The sequence below is a fragment of the Rhinichthys klamathensis genome, unplaced genomic scaffold (genome assembly GCF_029890125.1).
Source record: "Rhinichthys klamathensis goyatoka isolate OS25496 unplaced genomic scaffold, OSU_Roscu_1.1 h1tg000249l_1, whole genome shotgun sequence".
Classification (NCBI taxonomy): domain Eukaryota; kingdom Metazoa; phylum Chordata; class Actinopteri; order Cypriniformes; family Leuciscidae; genus Rhinichthys; species Rhinichthys klamathensis.
In genome coordinates this window covers 157136-178054 of record NW_026606771.1, presented here as the reverse complement: position 1 = coordinate 178054, position 20919 = coordinate 157136, and the positions used below count along the sequence as shown (strand labels likewise).

Sequence of the window (20919 nt, the reverse complement as noted above, 5' to 3'; positions counted from 1 at the left end):
GGAAGTCCTTCCTCAGAGGAATCGGCCAAGGAGGGGCTGTCGTGAGGAGCATGAGTTCCGTGAACCAAGTCCTGGTGGGCCAATACAGCGCCACTAGAAGGACCTGCTCCTCGTCCTCCCTGACCTTGCACAGGGTATGTGCAAGAAGGCTCACTGGGGGAAACGCATACTTGCGCAGGCCCGGGGCCAGCTGTGAGCCAGGGCGTCCGTGCCGAGGGTTCCCTCTGACAGGGAGTAAAACCACTGGCAATGGGTCGTGTCCGGAGAAGCAAACAGGTCCACCTGTGCGACTCCGAAAACACTCTAGATCAGCTGAACCGCCTGGGGATGGAGTCGCCATTCTCCTGGCAGGGGAGGCAGCCGTGAGCTTGTCTGCGACACGGTTGAGCTCCCCTGGGACAAGAGTGGCACGAAGAGGTCTCAGATGCTTCTGACTCCATAGGAGGAGGTGGGAGGCGAGTCGCGACATGCGGCGGGAGCGTAGACCACCTTGTCGGTTGATGTACGCAACGGTCGCAGTGCTGTCCGTACGGACCAGTACGTGCTTGTCCTTGAGAAGCCCCTTGAGGCGGCACAAAGCCAAGCGTACTGCTTGCAACTCTAGCCAGTTGATATGCCAATGCAGCTGGGGCCCCGTCCACAGACCCGAGACTGCATGCCCTTTGTACGTGGCCCCCCACCTCATGGCAGAGGCATCTGTGAAAACCACAGCATGCCTGGAAACCTGGACTAAGGGCACTCCAGCCCGAAGAATGCAGGATCCGACCATGGGGAGAAGGTTTGGCGACAGTGCGGGGTCACTTTGACCCGGAATGTGCCGCTCTGCCACACCCACCTCGGGACTCGATCGTGAAGCCAGTGCTGAAGCGGTCTCATATGTAACAGGCCGAGCGGCGTTACTGCGGCTGCGGCTGCCATATGCCCCAGGAGCCTCTGAAACCGTTTCAGTGGAACCGCTGTCCTGCCTCGAAAGGACCTGAGGCAGGTGAGCACTGACTGGACGTGTTCCTCCGTGAGGCGCGCAGTCCAGTCGACCGAGTCCAGTTCTATACCGAGATAAGAGATCCTCTGCACGGGGCAGAGTTTGCTCTTGTCCCAGTTGACCTGAAGCCCCAACCGGCTGAGGTGCCGAAGCACCATGTCCCTGTTATCGCACAACACATCTCGCGAGTGAGCCAGAATGAGCCAGTCGTCGAGATAATTGAGAATGCGAACGCCTTGTTCTCTCATGGGAACAATGGCCGCCTCCGCGACTTTCGTGAAGACGCGGGGCGACAGGGCCAGCCCGAAGGGTAGGACTTTGTACTGATACGCTCGACCCTCGAAAGCAAACCGTAGAAATGGTCTGTGTCGAGGAAGAATCGAGACGTGAAAGTACGCGTCCTTCAGGTCGATCGCTGCAAACCAATCCCGAGGACGGATGCATTCGAAAATGCGCTTCTGCGTGAGCATTTTGAACGGGAGTTTGTGCAGGGCCCGATTCAAAACTCGCAGGTCCAGGATTGGTCGTTAACCCACCGCCTTTCTTGGGTACAATGAAGTAGGGGCTGTAAAACCCGGACCTCATCTCGGCAGGAGGGACCGGCTCGATCGCGTCCTTCGCCAGCAGGACATCGATCTCTTTCCGCAGGAGGCCGGCGTGCAAACTGAATTGCATAGCCGAGGCAAATGGTGCGGATGAGCCATCGGGACGGACCCGGAAGCGCTAGCCAGGCTTCCAGGTACCGACCCAATAAGCCCACCCGAACCACCGGCGTACCCGCGGAGGGGCAGTGAGGTGGAAGGCCGGGACCCGGCTCCAGTGGCAATGTAGCCACTGGAAGCGGGGTCTGGGCGGTCCACCGTGGGGCAGACGGCAGAGAGAGCTCGTAGGCTTTCTGCTGCGGGCTGCCCGGTGGCGAACGGAAGGGGAGAGACGAAGAACGAGGCCCTGACTCCTCGTGTCCTGGTCTCTGCGCCTCCGGGCCCAGCTGCAGACCGGAGCGACTATCTGCAATCTGGGGAGAGGGGAACGGGAGTGGTGCAGCTCGGGGGCGGCACGCACTGCCATTCTGACCCTCTCGGACGGAGGAAACTGGTCTTATTATACTGCCAGTCTCAACCGTGAGGGGAAACGAGGAACGAGGCCCGGGGGCATCGAGTCCTGGTTTCCCCTCACCCAGCGAGAGACGAGAGTGACAAGGCCGCAGCCCTCACTGCCATCTGAGCGCTGGGGCCCGTGAACGACTCAGAGGAAGTGGACTGCTCAAACTTTGGGTACCGCTGATTACAGGATAACCAGCGGCGGAACAGAAACGAAATTCTCCACCCGGCCCTCCCCCGGGAGAAGGAGTGGTGATGACACGCACTCCCAAAGAGCAGATCGTCACATACTCTGGGTCGCTCCTCTCAGGGTTGTTTCCCTTCCCTTTGCTGGGGGAAAACAAACTCCGAGCGGGCTGGTTTTGAGGTGCTTCTGGACCACCAGTGTGGACATCGTCTAACCGAGGGCCAGCGCTGTGACTAATCACGGTCAGTCACTAAGCACAGCTCAACCCCGAGTTAAAACTACGCACGTGCAGTGGTAGTGAGAGAGGAAAAACTTCTGCAGATTTAGGCATGTTTGGCTTGCCATATTGGCACCAAAATGCTTCCATACTGCCAAAATTCTTCACACACATCCAGGCACTTTAGAACAGCCCAGGAAAGTGTGGCTGTTAAGTCTGAATCTTCAGCATGAGAACACACCATTATAGTAGAAACTCAGCATCATTTTCAGAGTATAACAGCCCTCTCTTCGATGTAGCGATCGACATCTGTCCTCCCTGGGGCCCCGAATGAAATGTCTGGTCCCTCATGAGAAGGACCAGAAACCCATCCGAAAGCCTCGACGGCACACGGCACGCTGAGCGGCTCCAGCCTTTACGAGAAAGGGGAGACGAACAACGTGCCGACGTGGTCATGCACTCCTGAGAGAACATGAACCACCTACGAACGCAGTCTCAACACACTGATTAGGCATGTGAAACCGTGATCGTGGCCGTCAACCAGGCATGCAAGATGGTGAACGTGGCCATCGCTTCGATGACACACGGCACGCTGGGCGCTCAAGCCTTCAGGCAGGCGAACAACGTGCCGACGTGGTCATGCTCTCATAAGAAAGCATAAACCACCCACGAACACAGTCTCAGCATGTTTGCGATGCGCTAGAGGAGTGAGTGGTTCGTGCTCACTGAAACCCTCAGATCACCAATGTTATTCGCCAAAGCAGCCCTCTTCTGGTGCACCAGAAGAGAAACTAGATCGGGAAATAAGCAAAGGGACTCACCTCATAGAGGCACGCGAGTCTTGATCTTGACCGCGCATCTTGAGCGCCGAATGACGCGCGCTGGGTTGCCGTGACAACCCGTGCTGTCAGCCGGCGCTCGACGGCACACGGCACGCTGAGCGGCTCAAGCCTTTACGAGAAAGGGGAGACGAACAACGTGCCGACGTGGTCATGCACTCCTGAGAGAACATGAACCACCCACGAACGTAGTCTCACACACTGATTAGGCATGTGAAACAATGAACGTGGCCGTCAAATAAGGACAGGAAACGATCGCATCCAGAAACACACAAGTGAAACGTCATCCTGAAAAGGACGCGATCTTCACTCGTGTTGCTCTTTCAGGAAGAAAGTACTCTCTCTATCGTGCTGAAGCACACAGGGACCCAACGCGGCAACACAGCGGGGAAACTGCAAGCCCGCTGTGCGCACTCAACCGTTTACCAGCTGTGAAAACAGCTTTTGAATTAACAGCATATAGACGGTTTCATCGAACGCACGCGCGTTGCCGGGGTTACGCGCTGGCCCGAAGTTAACTTCCGGTCTGTGTTTGTTAACCGGTAATATCATAATATCATTCTCTGGTAATATGGCGCCGACTACAAACGCAGTGAAAATTAAGGTGATGAGTAGACTGAAGTTGGGCTCAGGTTGTTGTGTTGTGGGATGCAACCTGAGCAGGGATGTAGTGGAGGCTAAACGCACGTAAACGCCGTTTACGCACCTCCCAATATTCGGAAATAGCGTTTACCCACCTCCAAAGTGCGTTTATCCACCTCTAAATTGCGTTTATCCTCCTCTAAATAGCTATAAATTAAGCTTATGTCGTTTTAGTTTTATATGGTTCATTACTAGTTTCATAGGTTGTTAAACCTAAGACAAACTCTTTCATATTGCGCTGCATTACTGTGTTGTTGACTTTTACTGACGGTAAGGTTGCGCTGTTGACGCTCGCGCAGCCTCTCGAGGAGAAATCTACACAAATGAGCGCGCACACACACACTCAGTTAACAATATACTGCCTATAAAAAATCTAAATGTTGAGTTTTTATATTTTTTACATATGTTAAGCAACCTCAATTATTTTTCCTGAACACCATCACGATTGAAAATGTGACATTGATTTCCTACAACAGTTCAATAAACAGTTAAAATTAAGTCACTTACATTTTAGATGCAATATTGACTGTTTTTGTTCTATTTCAGCAGCGAAAATAGTTCCAAACAAAAATCACAGCAGAACCACGGCGCATCTCACAGGAACACTCGACCTGTTTTCATTACTGAATGATTCAGCATTTTGAAGGAATCGATTGAGTCAAAGATTCAATGACCCATTCGTAAACATCTGTCTCATTCTTGAATGAATCAACCGTTTGAACAAATCGTTTGAATGAATGAATCAATGACTCGCTCATTAAGACGGTCGCCTGCCGCCACCTACTGGCGGTTTCGTGTTATGTTTAAAAGTAGATCATTCTGTCCAACGTTTCTTATTTGTAAATTTAAATCAATTTCATAACATTATTTTATGCAATTGGAATTTTTCAGTGTAAATGATTTAATTTGATCAGCCCTATAGTGTCTTATTAATCGAAATAATTGAATTTATTGATCAAATTTAGGAATTTAAAATGAAAGATGAAGCATAAATTTAATAAGATTGGGGGAGGGGATGCCCTTTAAAGGTGCAGATATTATAATATGCCGATTTAAATATCAAAGGTGATTGAACACTGATGAGAATATATTGTTTCAGAATAAAAAAAATAATAATAAAAAATCCGGACAAGAAACTTTTTTACTCGGACAAGTGAATGACAGATTAAGCGTATGAAAAGGCTTAATGTCGAGCCCTCCCTATATAGCAATGTCATCAGGATACACATACACCGGTAGGCAGTGGCCCACCTTACCGGGTGACCACGTCGTGGTCCACCAGAATTTATAGTTTACCCACCTCTTTTTTTACCACTACACCTCTGAACCTGAGGCTCTGGGACAAATACCTTATCAAAAAAAAAAAAATGTCGGTTTCCTAAAAACGAAGGGAGACGGCGAGCGTGGATCACCGCTGTGCGATGAGAGGCTTGGCAGCCAGGCAAGAATTCAAGGATCTGTAGCACTCACTTCGTTACAGGTAACAAACTCATGATAAGCAACAGATAATTATGGAAGCTTGTTTCCGCCACTGAAGAAATAATAATAATAATTGCGACTTTTTATCTCACAATTGCGAGATAAGAAGTCAGAATTGTGAGAAATAAAGTTGCAATTCTGAGAAATAAAGTCGCAATTGCGAGGAAAAAAAGACAGAATTAACTTTTTATCTCACAATTCTGACTTTTTTCTCACAAAAAGTCTATGATGAACTCTGTTGTTATTGACTCTACCGGAAGTTAAGTTTGGGCCACAAAAGCGCGCATGCGCAGTAACGTTTGTTTATGTTGTTGCCGTTGAAACCGTCTATTGACGAAGCCGGCAGAAAGGAAACCGCGCGGTCGCTGAAACGCCATCTCACCAACACAGAGAGATCCCCTCCCGAAACAGCAGACTCGTAGTCGTAAGAAAAATACATTTCTTAAAGCTCACTCACTCAGAGAGGACACAACCGGACGGCTCCGAAGCTAAAAGCATTGCGCAATGTTTACTTCCGCCTTTTATACCCGCGTTGGTAGGCGGGTCGCGGAATGCAAATCTTGCATGCCAATTTTCATTGGCTCGTTTTAATTCACTCGAAGGCAATTGGTCTCCCTAGCGTGATCCCAATTCGTCAGGGAACTCCCCGACGACCCGTCGGAGTTCCCAGGACGAAAGGGAACCTGGTGTTCTTATATATACGTATATATATATATATATATTTGGGGTGTAACGGTTCACAAAATTCACACTTGTGTCACGGTTCGGTACGTTTTCGATACAGCAAAAAGAAAGAAATGGCAGAGAAATTTCCTTGATTTAATTTTTTTTATTATATTTTTATCAAAACTGACACCATAAAGTATGATATTTTTTTACTTTGAGCAATGATGGAGCTATACTTGACTTTTCTTTGGAGCATATAAAACAAAACAGCGCCTTGGACAAAATTAAATGTAAGTAGTAGTTATAAACAAAGGTTTATTTTAGTTCAGATTAACATTTGAGGGCAGCAATTGTATTCATAATGTAAAAATAAAACCAACGTGATGTTACTTGAAAGCATTATAGCCTACTATTCCTGCCAAACTTCCATGGTTACAGTTAGTAGTGTTACTACAGTAAATCCATGGTGAATGTTGCTGATCTGTGGACACTGAATAGTTCATTCATGGCACAATGTTTCTTCCTGGTTTCCACGTCAGCCCTGTTTGATCCCTTAATAACGGAGAAATGTGAATGTTTCTCACTAGATCTCGCAGTGATGTTATTACTTCAGTGGCAAATTCAAATTTTTTCTTTACTGGATTTCGCTGTGTAGTAACAGTGCTGCTTGATTAAGATCGGCTCGCACTGCATTGGTCCAAACTGATAAACGGTCCATCAACCACACAATAACGAGTAGCTCAGTTTCGTTCCGCTTACATTACATTTGCCTTTTGATGTTGGGCAATGTTGTGGTCACGCCAGCATCTCTTACATTATGAGCGCGCTTGCCATGCGCGACGCACCTACATTTGAAATAACGAAATTTTGGTCGGCAGAAAAAATGGTCCAATGGTTCGGTTTAAAAATGCATACCGAAAACCGAACCGAAAGCCTCGTACCGAACGGTTCAATGTGAATACGTGTATCGTTACACCCCTAATATATATATATATATATATATATATATATATATATATATATATATATATATATATATATATATATATATAGTGAATTTTAAATCTAAATATTAACCAGAAAATCACAATTAGATTTTCTTCCCCTAGTCGTGGAGCCTAGTTTCTCCTGATATCAGCATGTTCACAGTTTTTTTTTTTTTTTTTTTTTTTTACTGGGACTAGATGCCACTGATGAGTCATGCTGACAGCATGAAACAGCTAACAACTTGGCAATGACAGGTATGTTGAAAAGGAACTGTTTCAGGAATGGCACAAAGGTGTCAGTAATGCTCAATAATGTGCCTTTTTGTCCTTCGTTATGTATCTTTGGATTATGTTGTGTTGTAAATAAATGCAAACAAATACGATCCATTATTTTAATCTCTTCATTCTTTGTGCAAGTCACCTCACAGTCCCACCTGATAGCGCCATTAGAGGAGGGTCTTTGTCTTCCCAGGTGTGAAACACATCAATATTTATGATGATTCACGCCCTTCTCGCATACAGCTTTCTTGCACAAATCATGTCTTACAAATTTTTCAAAGCAATATATTGTTTTATCTGAATGAGTGGGAAGGATGATTATCACATAGGTTTGAAGCAAAAATCATAGGCTACATGATTCAGTTTTCAGAAGTCTTGTGAACAAAAAAGAAGTATAGTTTTTTTTTTCACAAATCACGCATAAACGTCATTTTCATAAAAACTACAAACTTTTACATACAGGCTGCTCACATATTATTGTAGCAGAGTTCCCTTTCGAGGGAACTCGCACTGCATCGTTGAAAACGACTCTTTGGGGACGCTCCCTTAGCGTGCGCCTCTGAAGTATGAATTAAACTAATCCAATCCTGATTGGTGTTGCGTCATGACGTAACATGTGACGGCACATAAAAGTGACGCTGGCACACACACACATTAGCTTTCGCTCTTCAGCAAGCGCTCTCTGTGAAATTGTCTGTCTTATTTGGTGTTGTTTTGTCTGTGCAAAGCTCTATATTATGGCGAGTGAACAATACACTACGTGTGTGCACCCCTGCCCTGATATCTCACGGGTGGGGACATGCATCAGTTGTGTGTGTATTGTTTAGGGGCGCAGCACGCACAGGCAGCTCTCGGGAGGGCTGCCTGTGAACACTGTGAAGCACTTCCTATTGGAGTGCTGCGCTCCCGCTTGGCTATATTATTTTCTGATGATGGCCAGGCTCGCGTTCCCCGCGATTCGGGTCCCGCGTCCGTTGAGGCGGCGCGGCGGCTTAGATCGTGGGTATCGCAGAAGGATCTCGCGGATGAGAACGAGACTGCTGAGGCACTTTTTCGTTCATCATCCGCAGATTCTATGACACTCGTTCACGACGCAGAAGCCCGCGATGCGTCTTCTTCTGCCCGTGACGAGTGCCCGGTGCTCAAGCAGCTATCTGTTTCTGATGAAGTAGATGTGCTCAGCATCGGGAACGAGCAACATGAGTCACACTCGCCGGCTCATGTTTCTGCTCATGTGGCCAGACTTAAAAAAAAAAATTTATATATATATATATATATATGTATATCAGCTGGCCACAAAATAAGCAGGATGATCCCCGTCAAAGCAAGCTAGACGAGAGATTCCTGCAGCACCGTTCACAACCTCAGCGCCGGGGCTTTCCGTTTTTTTCCCAGATCTTCATAAAGAGCTAGATCCTGGGAAAAATCACACTCTTTACGTATCTCATCACATTCACATTGATTATTCGAATGTGGTGGGTGCGAGAGAGGCGGGTTATGGCAAGATGCCGCAGATGGAGGAAGCTTTAGCGAGCTATCTTTCTCTTGATGCGGCATCTTCGCTTAAAGCCCCGGCGCTGCCCAACAAACCGTGCAGGGACACCTCTGCACTGGTTGGCCGGGCTTATATGGCGGCTGGTCAGGCTGGTGCATGCCTGCACTCTATGACAATTTTGCAGGCGTACCAGGCCGATCTTCTTAAAGATCTAAATGAGGGCGAGGGACCAACTCCTGCTGACTTCGCGGAGTTGAGAAGAGCCACAGATTTGTCTCTCCGGGCCACTAAGGAGACGGCACGTGCCATTGGCCGCTCTATGTCAACTATGGTGGCTACGGAGAGACATCTGTGGCTAAATTTGTCCGGTATAAAGAGAAAGACAAATATTTTCCGTTGGACGCTCCGCTATCACCTTCGACAGGTTTCAGGAAGGGGAAAAAACAGTCAGCGGCGTTCCAACAGTATCTCCTTCACCGCTCTAAATCTGGATCGAGGAGGGCTGGTCCAAGTGGCCAGCCTCAGCCGTCAACCAGCTCCTCCCATCGGCAAGAGCAAAAAGAGAGCGTTGCCTCTAAAGCCCCTCCTGCGGGAGCCTGGCAACAGAGGAAGCGCTCTCAACCGAAGTCTTCCAACCAGAAGGGTGACCTGAGGGCCGTCCTTCAGGCGAAGAGGGCTTCGGGAAAGAGGTCCTATTTGTAGTGTAGGAACAAATACAAATGGAGTGGTACCAACTGCAGTGGTTCCAGAACAGGCTTGGGTTATGGAACAAGAGGTACAGACCCTACTGGAATTAAGGGGCCATAGAAAGTGTTCCCCTACCAGACAGGGAGTCCGGGTTTTACAGCCAGTACTTTATAGTTCCAAAGAAGGATGGCGGACTGAGGCCGATTTTAGATCTAAGGCTTTTGAATCATTCTTTGAGGAGATTCAGGTTCAAAATGCCTACTATTCCCATTATCGTGAACCAAATCAGATACGAGGACTGGTTTGTCACGATATATCTAAAAGATGCTTATTTTCATGTCTCTATCCTTCCATGTCACAGGAGGTTCCTGAGGTTCGCTTTCGGGGGCGAAGCATACCAATATCGGGTTCTTCCGTACGGCCTAGCACTCTCTCCCCGCACGTTCACTATGTGTATGGATGCGGCTCTGGCTCCACTGAGGCTTCAGGGCATCCGTATACTGAATTACATCGACGACTGGCTCATATTGGCCAAGTCTCAAGGAATGGCAGTTCGGCATCGAGATGTCGTCCTTGGCCACATTCAGAACCGGGGGTTGAGACTTAACACTAAGAAAAAGGTGTTGGACCCAGCTCAGAAGACTACTCTTCTGGGCGTGGTATGGAATTCGGTTACGATGCGGGCACGTATGTCTCCCGCACGTATTGAATCCATCTTGGCCATGGTGTCAGGGATAAAGCTAGGCCAGGCCATCATTGTAAAGCAATTTCAAAGACTGCTAGGCCTCATGGCAGCGGCATCCAACATAATTCCTTTGGGCCTTGTTCACATGAGGCCCCTTCAGTGGTGGCTCAAAGCCAAGGGGTTTTCCCCCAAGGGGAATCCGTTCCGTTTAATAAAGGTTACGCGCAGATGCCTTTGTTCCCTATTAATATGGAAGAAACCTTGGTTCTTGTCCCAAGGGCCAGTGTTAGGGGCGTCATGTCGCCGGAAAACCGTTTCGACAGACGCTTACCTTACTGGCTTGGGCATGGTCATGGACGGCCGCTTTGCCAGGGGTCTGTGGCAGGACCATCATCATTCTTGGCATATAAATTGCCTAGAGATGTTGGCTGTGTTCAGGGCTCTGAGGAGCTTCCTCCCAGACATCAAGGGTTACCACGTCTTGATACGTTCGGACAATACATCAGTGGTAGCTTATCTGAACCGACAAGGGGGACTCAGATCGCGCCCTCTATCCAGATTTGCGCATAAGATTATTTTAGGGTCCTAAGGGAAAATATTATCTATAAGAGCAATATATGTCCCGGGGGTTCAGAATCAGGGAGCAGACATCCTGTCGAGGCAGGGGCTGAGGCCCGGGATATGGAGACTCCATCCAGAGGTGGTGGAGTTGATATGGCAGAGGTTTGGACCAATAGAAGTGGATCCATGCTTTGGATATCCAAATAAATTATATCACGACCAAGGAAGAGAGTTTGAGAATGAACTGTTCAAGGCCTCAAGTAGACTGTCTGGAGTTGGACATTCAAGGACCACACCCTTCCACCCCCAAGGCAACCCAGCTGAGCGATTCAATAGGACTCTCTTATAAATGCTGAGAACACCCCAAGAGAAGGAAAAGGAGCACTGGAAAGCACATCTAGCATGTGCTGTCCATGCTAATAACTGCACAATACATGAGGCAACTGGATTCTCACCCTTCTACTTAATGTTTGGACGATCTTCTCGTTTGCCAGTTGATCTACTGTTTGGACTGAAGAAACAGATGAGCCTCCGACAAGATATGCTGATAAATGGGCTGCATGAATGAAAGAAGCGTTAAGAATTGAAAGTGAAAACAGCAAACTGTCTAGTGAAAAAGAAAAAAAAATAGTATGACCGTCAGTCAAGGGGAATCACTCTGCACCCTGGAGATAGAATCCATATTGCCTGTTTTTGCTCTATTTCGCCAACGGAAATAGTTTAAAACAAAGCCACAGCACTGTAATTGGGTCTCTGTGCAACACACAGAGGCGTTTCAGCTTTTTGAACGAATCAGTTGAATCAATGATTCAATTTATAGGACAAATGCTTCATTCCTGAATGAATCGGCCGTTTGAATGAATCGGTTGAATCTCAATGACTCACTCATTAACAGTGACAGTTTTTCACATTTAAAGTATTATAGTATAGTTTTCATGTTTTAATTCATTACTCAACGTTTTAATGTTGAAAACATCAAAACATTATTTATGCATCTGTAACTGCTAAATTCATTTGTCACCACTGAGCTGCATCTAATACATCTAAATGGCACTTCAAATGCAGCTACTGTGTTTCCTCTCCATTGCAAAGATGAATTTTGTTCATACTTAATTTGATTGGAAACAGTCCTATTGTGTATTAATATTATTATTGAATTTGATTAAATTTATGAAATTGACATAAAAGATGATGCATGCATATAATTAGGTTTAAAAAATGGATTTATAAAGGTAAAAATGCCCATAAAAGGTAAAAAATCAATTGAAACGCCGATTCAATTGAAAATATTTTCAAAAACAGAATATGAATAATATCAAACACTTTTAGGAGCCAGCTGTCCACAACAGTCCTAAACCTGCCAAAGCACCAACACAGTAACACACTCAGCAAAATATTGTTGTCTCATCGTTAACGATAAAATCCCAGAAAATATCAAGATATAATTTGTCAATATCGCACACCCCTAGAACAGATGAAGAATACTTACCTGTAGATGAGGAGACATTCATACCAAAGAGCATCCATGAAGATGGAGGCATTCCTGTTGTCCTAACTAACCCACACACAACTACACAAAACCCCCCTTCAATACATCTCAGAAGACCTACAACAGATAGAAAACCGGCACAGAGACTCACCTACTCACATTTAGGCCAGCCATCATTACAGACAACAGCAGTTAACACTGTTGGGTTTTATAGGACACCAGCCATTCCAGTAAGCATCTATTCTCAATACTACACTTCTGCAACACCAACATACATACCTTCATTCTACTTACCTGCTCCTTCATAAAACACCATAAACTGACACCACTAAATTATCCCATATATGCCTATTGAGAGACAAAAGGAACTAAAAAGTTAATGTGGTTATTTAAATAATATTTGGAGGCATTAGTTTCTTTGTTGGGAAGAGTATAGCTGGGTCACAAAAATATAAAATTATATGTATATATTCCTTTTTTTTTACCTACATATGTCTATTTCTGTTTACATATATATGGGTTTTGTTTGGATTACTTTGGTGTGTTTGGGTGAGTTTGCACCGAACAGTTCAGCTGCATTTTCCGAATTCTGGGTGGCAGTAGAGTAGAGTTACCGTGATGACTGTGGCGCATCCTCAGACAAAGAAAGAAGAATATTTTAAGCAACCACTTACTCTTGTCTCTCTCTCTCATTTACTGCTAAGGTTAGTTAAATTCATTAAATTTCACATCAAACTGAAACTTACATATTTTAATGTCCAAATAATTTCTCATTTATTTTAAGATGCTTCTGTCATAACAAAGTCAATTTATTATTTAAATCAACGTATTTATGAATCCTGTGATTCAAAGTGTCTTAACGACTCTGAAGTACAACGTTTATTAAAAGACATCAACTGGATCTTTTAAGCAACCATTAACTCATGTCTCTCTCTCTCTCAATTACTGCTAAGATTTGAAACTGCTTACAGTCCCCCCGAGGAGGGTATAGTACCTGTAACAGGTATGTACTGTTAATATTTTTTACAACACTTTTGGGTTACACTATTTGGTAACACTTTATTTTACAGTGTCCTTGTTACATATCTTACATGTACTTACCATAGTAATAACAGTAAATTGTGCATACTTACATGCAATTAACCCTCAACCAAATCCTAATCCTACACTATCCTTATAGTAAGTACATGTAGTTAATATTACTAAAAGTGTAACCCACTATTTTAAGGTGTCTTTGATACAGTGTAATTATACATTTAAGTATTGAGTAATATTAATTAACTACATGTATTTACTATAGGGTTAGAATTACGTTTGTTGTAGAGTTAGTTGCATGTAATTATGCATAATTTATAGTTAGTACTATAGTAACTATTTGTAACGTGTAACAATGACACTGTTAAATAAAGTGATAGCCTACCCACTTTTGATGCTATTGAGGTGGAATATACAAGTAAGGTTAGGGACAGGTTTGGAGGTCTGGTTAGGTTTCAGGGTGAGGCAGTTCTCCTCTGGCCAACAAACCAATAGTGTATAATTATGATTCAGGCAGCATTATAGGTCAGAAGTCAGATTGGATTGGAACAATCAGAATATTATCCAAGAGAATGTGCAAAAAGAATGGAATGAAAAGTGCAAGAGAATGGTCAACACTGTAATAATAAATGCTATTACAGAAATGAATTACAGCTGTAATTACATGCAGGCTATTTTTGTACAATGTAAACATGGATGTACACAATAAGTGCATCGTATAAAAAATCTTAATTTAAATGTAAGTACATCGTCGTTAAAGACACCTAATATAAAGCGGGACCCACATATTGTAACAAGATTTATAAACTACTCATACAGTACAGTCGGACTACAGTCCTTTCTGTTTGAACTTGTTGCTTTGTTGTTCTTACACTAATAAGTTTACCATTTTGTTTTAATCTAATAAAATAAATTGCAAACCTTGGCAATTGTGGATTCCATCACCAGTGAACCCTTGTTTGCAGTAGCAGGCATTTTTGGAATCAATAGGCTTGCAGGTGGCATTCTGGTGACAGGACTGGCAAATGTCAGCAAATCTGCATGGATCCAGCACACTTGAAAACCAAGCTATAGAAAAAAGATATAGATAGATAGATAGATAGATAGATAGATAGATAGATAGATAGATAGATAGATAGATAGATAGATAGATAGATAGATAGATAGATAGATACATATATAATAGAAATACAATTATTTTCAAAGATGGATGCACATGAATTACAGACCTTCATGAGTATGTTTGAGACATGTTATTTGTCACATGGTTAATACAATTTAGCATAACACATCCTATTACACAAATGCTTGTTTTCCCTACCTGTGTTTTTTTTTTACCTTGGTTTCAAACACCAAGTCTGATACTTTCTTAAAATAGAATATTTGGTAACACTTTAGAATACGGTTCCTTCGTTAATTAATAACTACACAGGAACAAATGAGTAACACAATATTAACAATCTAGTAACTACTATTAACTAACAAGAAATTCTGATTAACGAATTAGTAAGTAACAGCACACAGATGAAAGTGGTAGTTCAGCATTAACTAATTGATAACTACTATTTTTTTAATGCTTCTCAGAGAACTACTGAAGAAGTTTAATAGTTCATGCAAAACTAATCAATAACTAATGCAGGACAAATGACTAGCACTACATTAACATTAAAAACTGCTACTGTAAACAAATACACAAGGTTTATCAATATGTAATAGCATAGCAGACTTATGATTTGGGAAATAATTAGCCTATGCTCTCTCCTAGAGAACTATTTATCAACTGAATCATTTTAAAGAAATGGCTTTTTAAATGCAGTTGTCGGGACCTTACTTGTCCTGTATACATAGTGATTCAATGCCAGTCCAGAGGAATGCCAGAAAATTGGCCAGAGTCACGGTGACGGCTGGAACATATTGAGTTATCAGCCATCCAAATACCATATACAGTGATTTTATTATTTAACCTACCTAACATATTAAAATATGTTTTTATTTATGTCTCCTAGCTAGCTCATATACGTGTGTGCACATATCTTGTGAAGGATTAGAAGATTCTACACTTTTAGGATTGGCTTTTCATGTAAGAATTATGGTAACTAGCTAGTAATGACTCAAGTGTTACTACATACTTCTAAAGGAATTACTAATTATTTGGATCCGTATTCTAAAGTGAAGATCATGGTAACTAACTAGTAATGACTCAAGTGTTACTACTCACTTCTATGGGAATTACTATCTAAAACTTCACCAAAAACCTCAAAAGCTTAAAAGAATTAGTAATTCCTTTAGAAGTATGTAGTAACACTTGAGTAATTACTAGTTAGTTACCGTGATCTTCACTTTAGAATACGGATCCAAATAATTAGTCATTCCTATAGAAGTATGTAGTAACACTTGAGTCATTACTAGTTAGTTACCATGATTCTTACAGTAGTTCTCTGGGAAGCATTAAAGGTGACCTATAATTCAAAATTGAATTTACCTTGGTATAGTCAAATAACAAGAGTTCAGTGCATGGACATGACATAGAGTGAATCTCAAACTGGACTGTTTGCGCGTTCTCATTTAATTCACGTTTATGAAAAACACCCCTGAAAAACGGTCGGTTCTCCTCACAATACCGACTGTGACGCAATAGTCGGGATCATTAATATGTACGCCTCCAAATATTTGCATAATGCCAGCCCTCAATGCCAGGCGGAACTGCGCAGCCGAAGCATGGCAGTTGCTCAGTGTGGATGTACACATGAACACAAAAGTATTTTTTAGTTCCTTCATCTGAGCCTCTGAAGAAACAATGGGTTAATTTTATTTTCTCTGGAAATTTCCAAACATTTCACCGAGTGTTTCCTCAACTTGGGCCAATACAGAGCTGGCCTCGGATCGAGCTACCAAGCAACACTTTCTGATGTGTAATTGTTCAAGTTCAGACAGGTAATCTTTCTCTCAAAATCGTTCAATACTGTTTATGCATCAGTAAGTCAAGCCAGTGACTAAAATATCAGCTTCACATCGTTTCTTTTAGTAGGATGAAAATAATCATATTTAAATTGTGAACATTATATACAAGAAAGCGATCAAAGAACAATCCATCCACACAGCGCGAGTTTATCTGGACACTTGCCAAACTCGTTATGAAATCAATGACGCACGTTACTGCACAACGAAGCTCTTACTGTATTTACATCATCGTGTTTGCATTGGTGAAGGCAGAGAGAGTGCAGAAACTGCTTTGCAATGATAAGATCTTCATTCTCGCGATCAACACACTGTCATCTGCTCAATGCTCATCACGGCAACATTTTATGTGATGGGAATAGATCTAAATACTTTAAAAACATCTCACGATTCGTTAATCTCGATAGCTGTTATAGTAAAAACGTATAATAGCAGTAGTAAAAGTATTCGGGAGAGAGTTTCACATGTAATGCGTTGCTATTTCATATGCAAGCATGTCAGCCAATCACAGCAGTGGCCGCGGTTACACTGAATCCCACAGCAGACACGCCCCTTCAAACAGAGTGTTCAAATCAGAGGCTAAAAGCAGGCTAGGAAAAATGCCATTTATTTCTAAATTATGATTATTTTTTATCTAAAAAACATACTAACATTATAAGGGTAACCCAGGAAACATTATAAAATAATAAAAAAAAACATTCTAGGGCACCTTTAAAAAAAAGTAGCTATTGATTAGTTAATACTGAACTACCACTTTCATCTGTGTGCTGTTACTTACTAATTCGTTAATCAGAATTTCTTGTTAGTTAATAGTAGTTACTAGATTGTTAATATTGTGTTACTCATTTGTTCCTGTGTAGTTATTCATTAACGAAGGAACCGTATTCTAAAGTGTTACCGAATATTTTTTTCAAAAAAATCTGTCTTCTAGATCACAAAAATATCTTTACCATCATGTTTCTGCAAGAGCTGCTGTGTAATCAATTGAACAACAAATGAACACAATAAAATCACACTGATATTAGCTTAAGGAATACCTGTATAATGAACGCAGATTTTTACTGAAAGATTGAATGATTGTGTTCTCAGTACAAGGGTAATTTTCATTTCAGTGTCAAAAAAAAATGTAAGACATTAGGTATGTTGTCACATTAATGCTGACATTGTCTGAAAAACAAATAAATAACCTATAATACATTTAATACATAAATATGTATCGGTTTTACTTTATTTAAGTTTGCATCTCAAACCTGTCAATAAACAGCAGGTCCCCATTTTGACAAATTACACAATACAGCGTGACGACATGCTGTCACTGCCACTACAGCCGTCAACATATGATCAATATACTGTTCTATACTGTATCTATATAGGTATGTAGCTACAGAAACTTACTGTCAAAAATAAATATATCTTGAAAAACAGTATTAACTTGACTAAAAAGTGAGATAACTACTGACAAATATTATATATATATATATACATATAATTATTAGAAGAATAGATCATAGGAGGTGATCAAAGTGACTTACCAGCGAAAAGCAAGAGTTTCATTGGAGAACTGTGGAAAAACTTCATTTCAGAGGTGAGGCTGGAATGTCTTTAAGCAGTGAATATCTGTGTGACGCACAATACTTCCTTATGTCAGCTTCCTGTTTCTCTAATCCTGACCCTTCCTGCCCGGCTCAGTCAACTCACAAAAATACAGAGGGACAAGACAGCTCATCCTCACGCACACAACACTATTGCACACATTAATACAAACAATTTACTGATAATTCAATCATATCTGATGTCTAAATGTTTTGAACCAGTAGAGAAAATGCTTTGGCATAATCTCCAATGAGTTTGTGCAAAACCTGAAGATTCATGTCATCCAGTATGATTTGAGAATGTTCTAATCTGTGTACTTCAATGAAAAGTAAGTATACAAAGGGGTCCACATGGTCAGTGTCACACATTTGCTTATGTGATTGTCATTGAAGTGTTATTGCTTATTATTTGGTTACAAAATAGCTCACACTTCTTGCAGCCACAAACTTTACACTTTATAGAAATTTCTAACAACAAAGTCTAGGTATCAGAGTTGGGTGGAGCTATATTTTTAACCACAGATCTCTTTGTTGTAGACGTCTGCAAGAAATGTGTGTTTAAAGATAAGAAACAAAACCACTGAGGACTGGCTGAACCAAAACACCCACTAGATTACTTCACTTGCCAGAACTTAAGGGGGCAGCTGAAGACAAACTTTGACCTTTGTTTCAGGATTGCTTAATACTGTCCCTTTATTTCTTGGACACTAGATGTCAGCGGTCTCAAAAAGTATTGTTAACACTTAAACAGTCTGAATATCATTAGATAACAAAATGTCAAACCAAGCTGCATCTGCAAACAAATGAATTTAAAGATTTTCTCTCACTATATGCATCACTTTAGAGCAATTGCTTTGATTTTTTTTTAACCAACTGGCCTGGATGTTTTTGTGGTATGAAGTTTCCTCAAAAAAAAAAAAAAAAAAATTATTGTTTCATCATTAAAACATAACAAGCTTTTATAGTGAAATGTGTTATTTAGAAAAAAAAGTGTGCTTATGATAGAGATCACACAATTACATATTTGTAAGTTCTGACAGCTGAGATCTTTGAAGTACTAACCACTTATTAAAATAGATAGATAGCATAAATAAAGATGACTATAACATGAACACAGATCCATTTCAGTGTCCTCAGTCTGATTGTAACTTTTACCCCAGTGTGACCCGTGACAGCATAACAGAGGGTGCGGCTTTTCCTTCTGCTTTCAAACAATAAGACGGGACCTTCTGCCCCCAAATTTCCGCTCTGTACTGGGATGGTGTTTACTGTAAGCACTGAATAAGTTGTCAAGCAATTTATCTTGACTGCCCTCTTGTGGCTAGTAATGAATAAGCCAACACACTTTGATAAAAATGGTTAAAACCTGCAGTTCAAGAATTTGCTCTTTCTTATTGTAAAATGCAAAACATGACACAACCTATAGGCCTACTCACAAAAAAAGATAGACATTCATAATGTTACAAAAAAACCTTTTACAAATAAATGCCGTTCTTTTCTTTCTGGCATACAATCAGGCAAGAATCGAAGGTAGAAACGTGTCGTCAAGACACTTTTTTAAGGGTGGAGCAAGTTGTGACATTTTTATTCAGGCAGGCTGTCACAGCTGACAAAACAATGATTTGTCATTTTTGCATGTTGCCTTTAGTGTTTTCCCTAATCCCAAAACTTCAAATATTAAACTAGGAACATTTTTTACATGTTTAACATAAAAAAGGGGGGAAAAAAGGAGAAATAAACAAAACCATTTCAATGTTTTGTCCTTTATGGCAGTGTCATTTGGTAAGTCAGTATTCATGGCTGTCTTTGTTCATGTCCTCTATCTCGCCTTCACAAATAAAGCTGCATCCTTTTAACTTTGGCGCTTGAGCCTAGATTATACAATCACGGCGAAACAGTCTGCTGACACTGTAGTGAAGTCTGGACCATCTTTGAAGATAAAATTGATGGTCGTGAAACTCTAAACAAATTAAAATGTATATTGCGATTTTCTCTGCGGGACTGAAGTTTCAAGATGAGTAAGCACTCAAAGACCAGTCCTTATAAAGCACTGCCTCTCCTGCCTCAAAAGCTCATAAATATATTTGTGTTGCCAGTCTTTGCCTGAGATTCACCACAGTTGACTGAACTAATCCATATTCCCTACAGTTTAAGGGCAGTATTTCCATTTTGAGAACCACTTTTCTTGCGAATTTGCACATGCCTCATGGGCAGCAAGTGTGGACAAATGCATCATTTGCTCTCCTGTGACGTGTAGCTCATTTTAAACCTGAAAGCAAGAAGCGAGGAAGACACTTTTTGAGCCCGCAAGAGGATGTGTTCCACTTGCCAATGTGCACATACGTATGAGACAGACAGAAAATTCTGATGAAGAGATAGGCGAATTGTTGGAGAGCAAAGGAATAGTTTTGGGTGAATTTTAAAACTCTGTTTTGTATTTGGGGTTGAGAGTTCCTTCGAGTAAAACAGGGACTAATTATTTGACTTTGCTTTTAGTTATCAGTTACTGATATAAATTCCAAATAGTATTAATGCAATTTTATTTTTATGTTATACAAATCAAGCATGGTGTTAGTTCTGGCAGATCACGTCAGTCAAGCTTGTATCAGCTGACTCTCAGATGATCCTCGTCTACCTACTGGAATACGACGTCTATCACAGCATCCCTATATACAAGGACCATTCGGTACTATCAGCAGCTTTTTTTGCGTTGCTCAGGAACTATTTAACCCTCTGGGATCTGATGTGTTTTCGGGGTCCTTGAGATGTTTTGGCATGCTCTGACATTTGTGCTTTTTTCAGTTGCTTATAAACATATTAATGGCACAGGTGAAATTACACTCTATATAGCACACACAGGGCTACCATAATATGTAAGCAACATGTATGTACATTGAATGTAATTTGAGAGAATATTGTTTATGCGTGGTTATTGAAAAAACTAAAAAATAAAGTTTCTAATATAAGGCCACAAATAACATACTAAATATCTGTCCACAAGACTTTTGACTAGTGGATGTTGTCGCCTAGAGTTTTTGCT

The 20919-nt window shown here is 42.0% G+C and overlaps 1 protein-coding gene across 1 annotated transcript in view; it reads right to left on the bottom strand.

Moving 5' to 3' along the window:
• The window catches only part of adgrl4 (adhesion G protein-coupled receptor L4), a 95833-nt gene extending 77867 nt beyond the window's left edge, over positions 1-17966 (bottom strand). The window contains exons 1-2 of the mRNA XM_056266470.1: positions 17820-17966; positions 14251-14397 (exon numbers count right to left, since the gene is read on the bottom strand). Coding sequence (XP_056122445.1) covers positions 14251-14397; positions 17820-17865 — 193 coding nt within the window. The 5' untranslated portion in view covers positions 17866-17966. The remainder of the gene's footprint in view (positions 1-14250; positions 14398-17819) is intronic.
• Positions 17967-20919: the final 2953 nt, after the last annotated feature.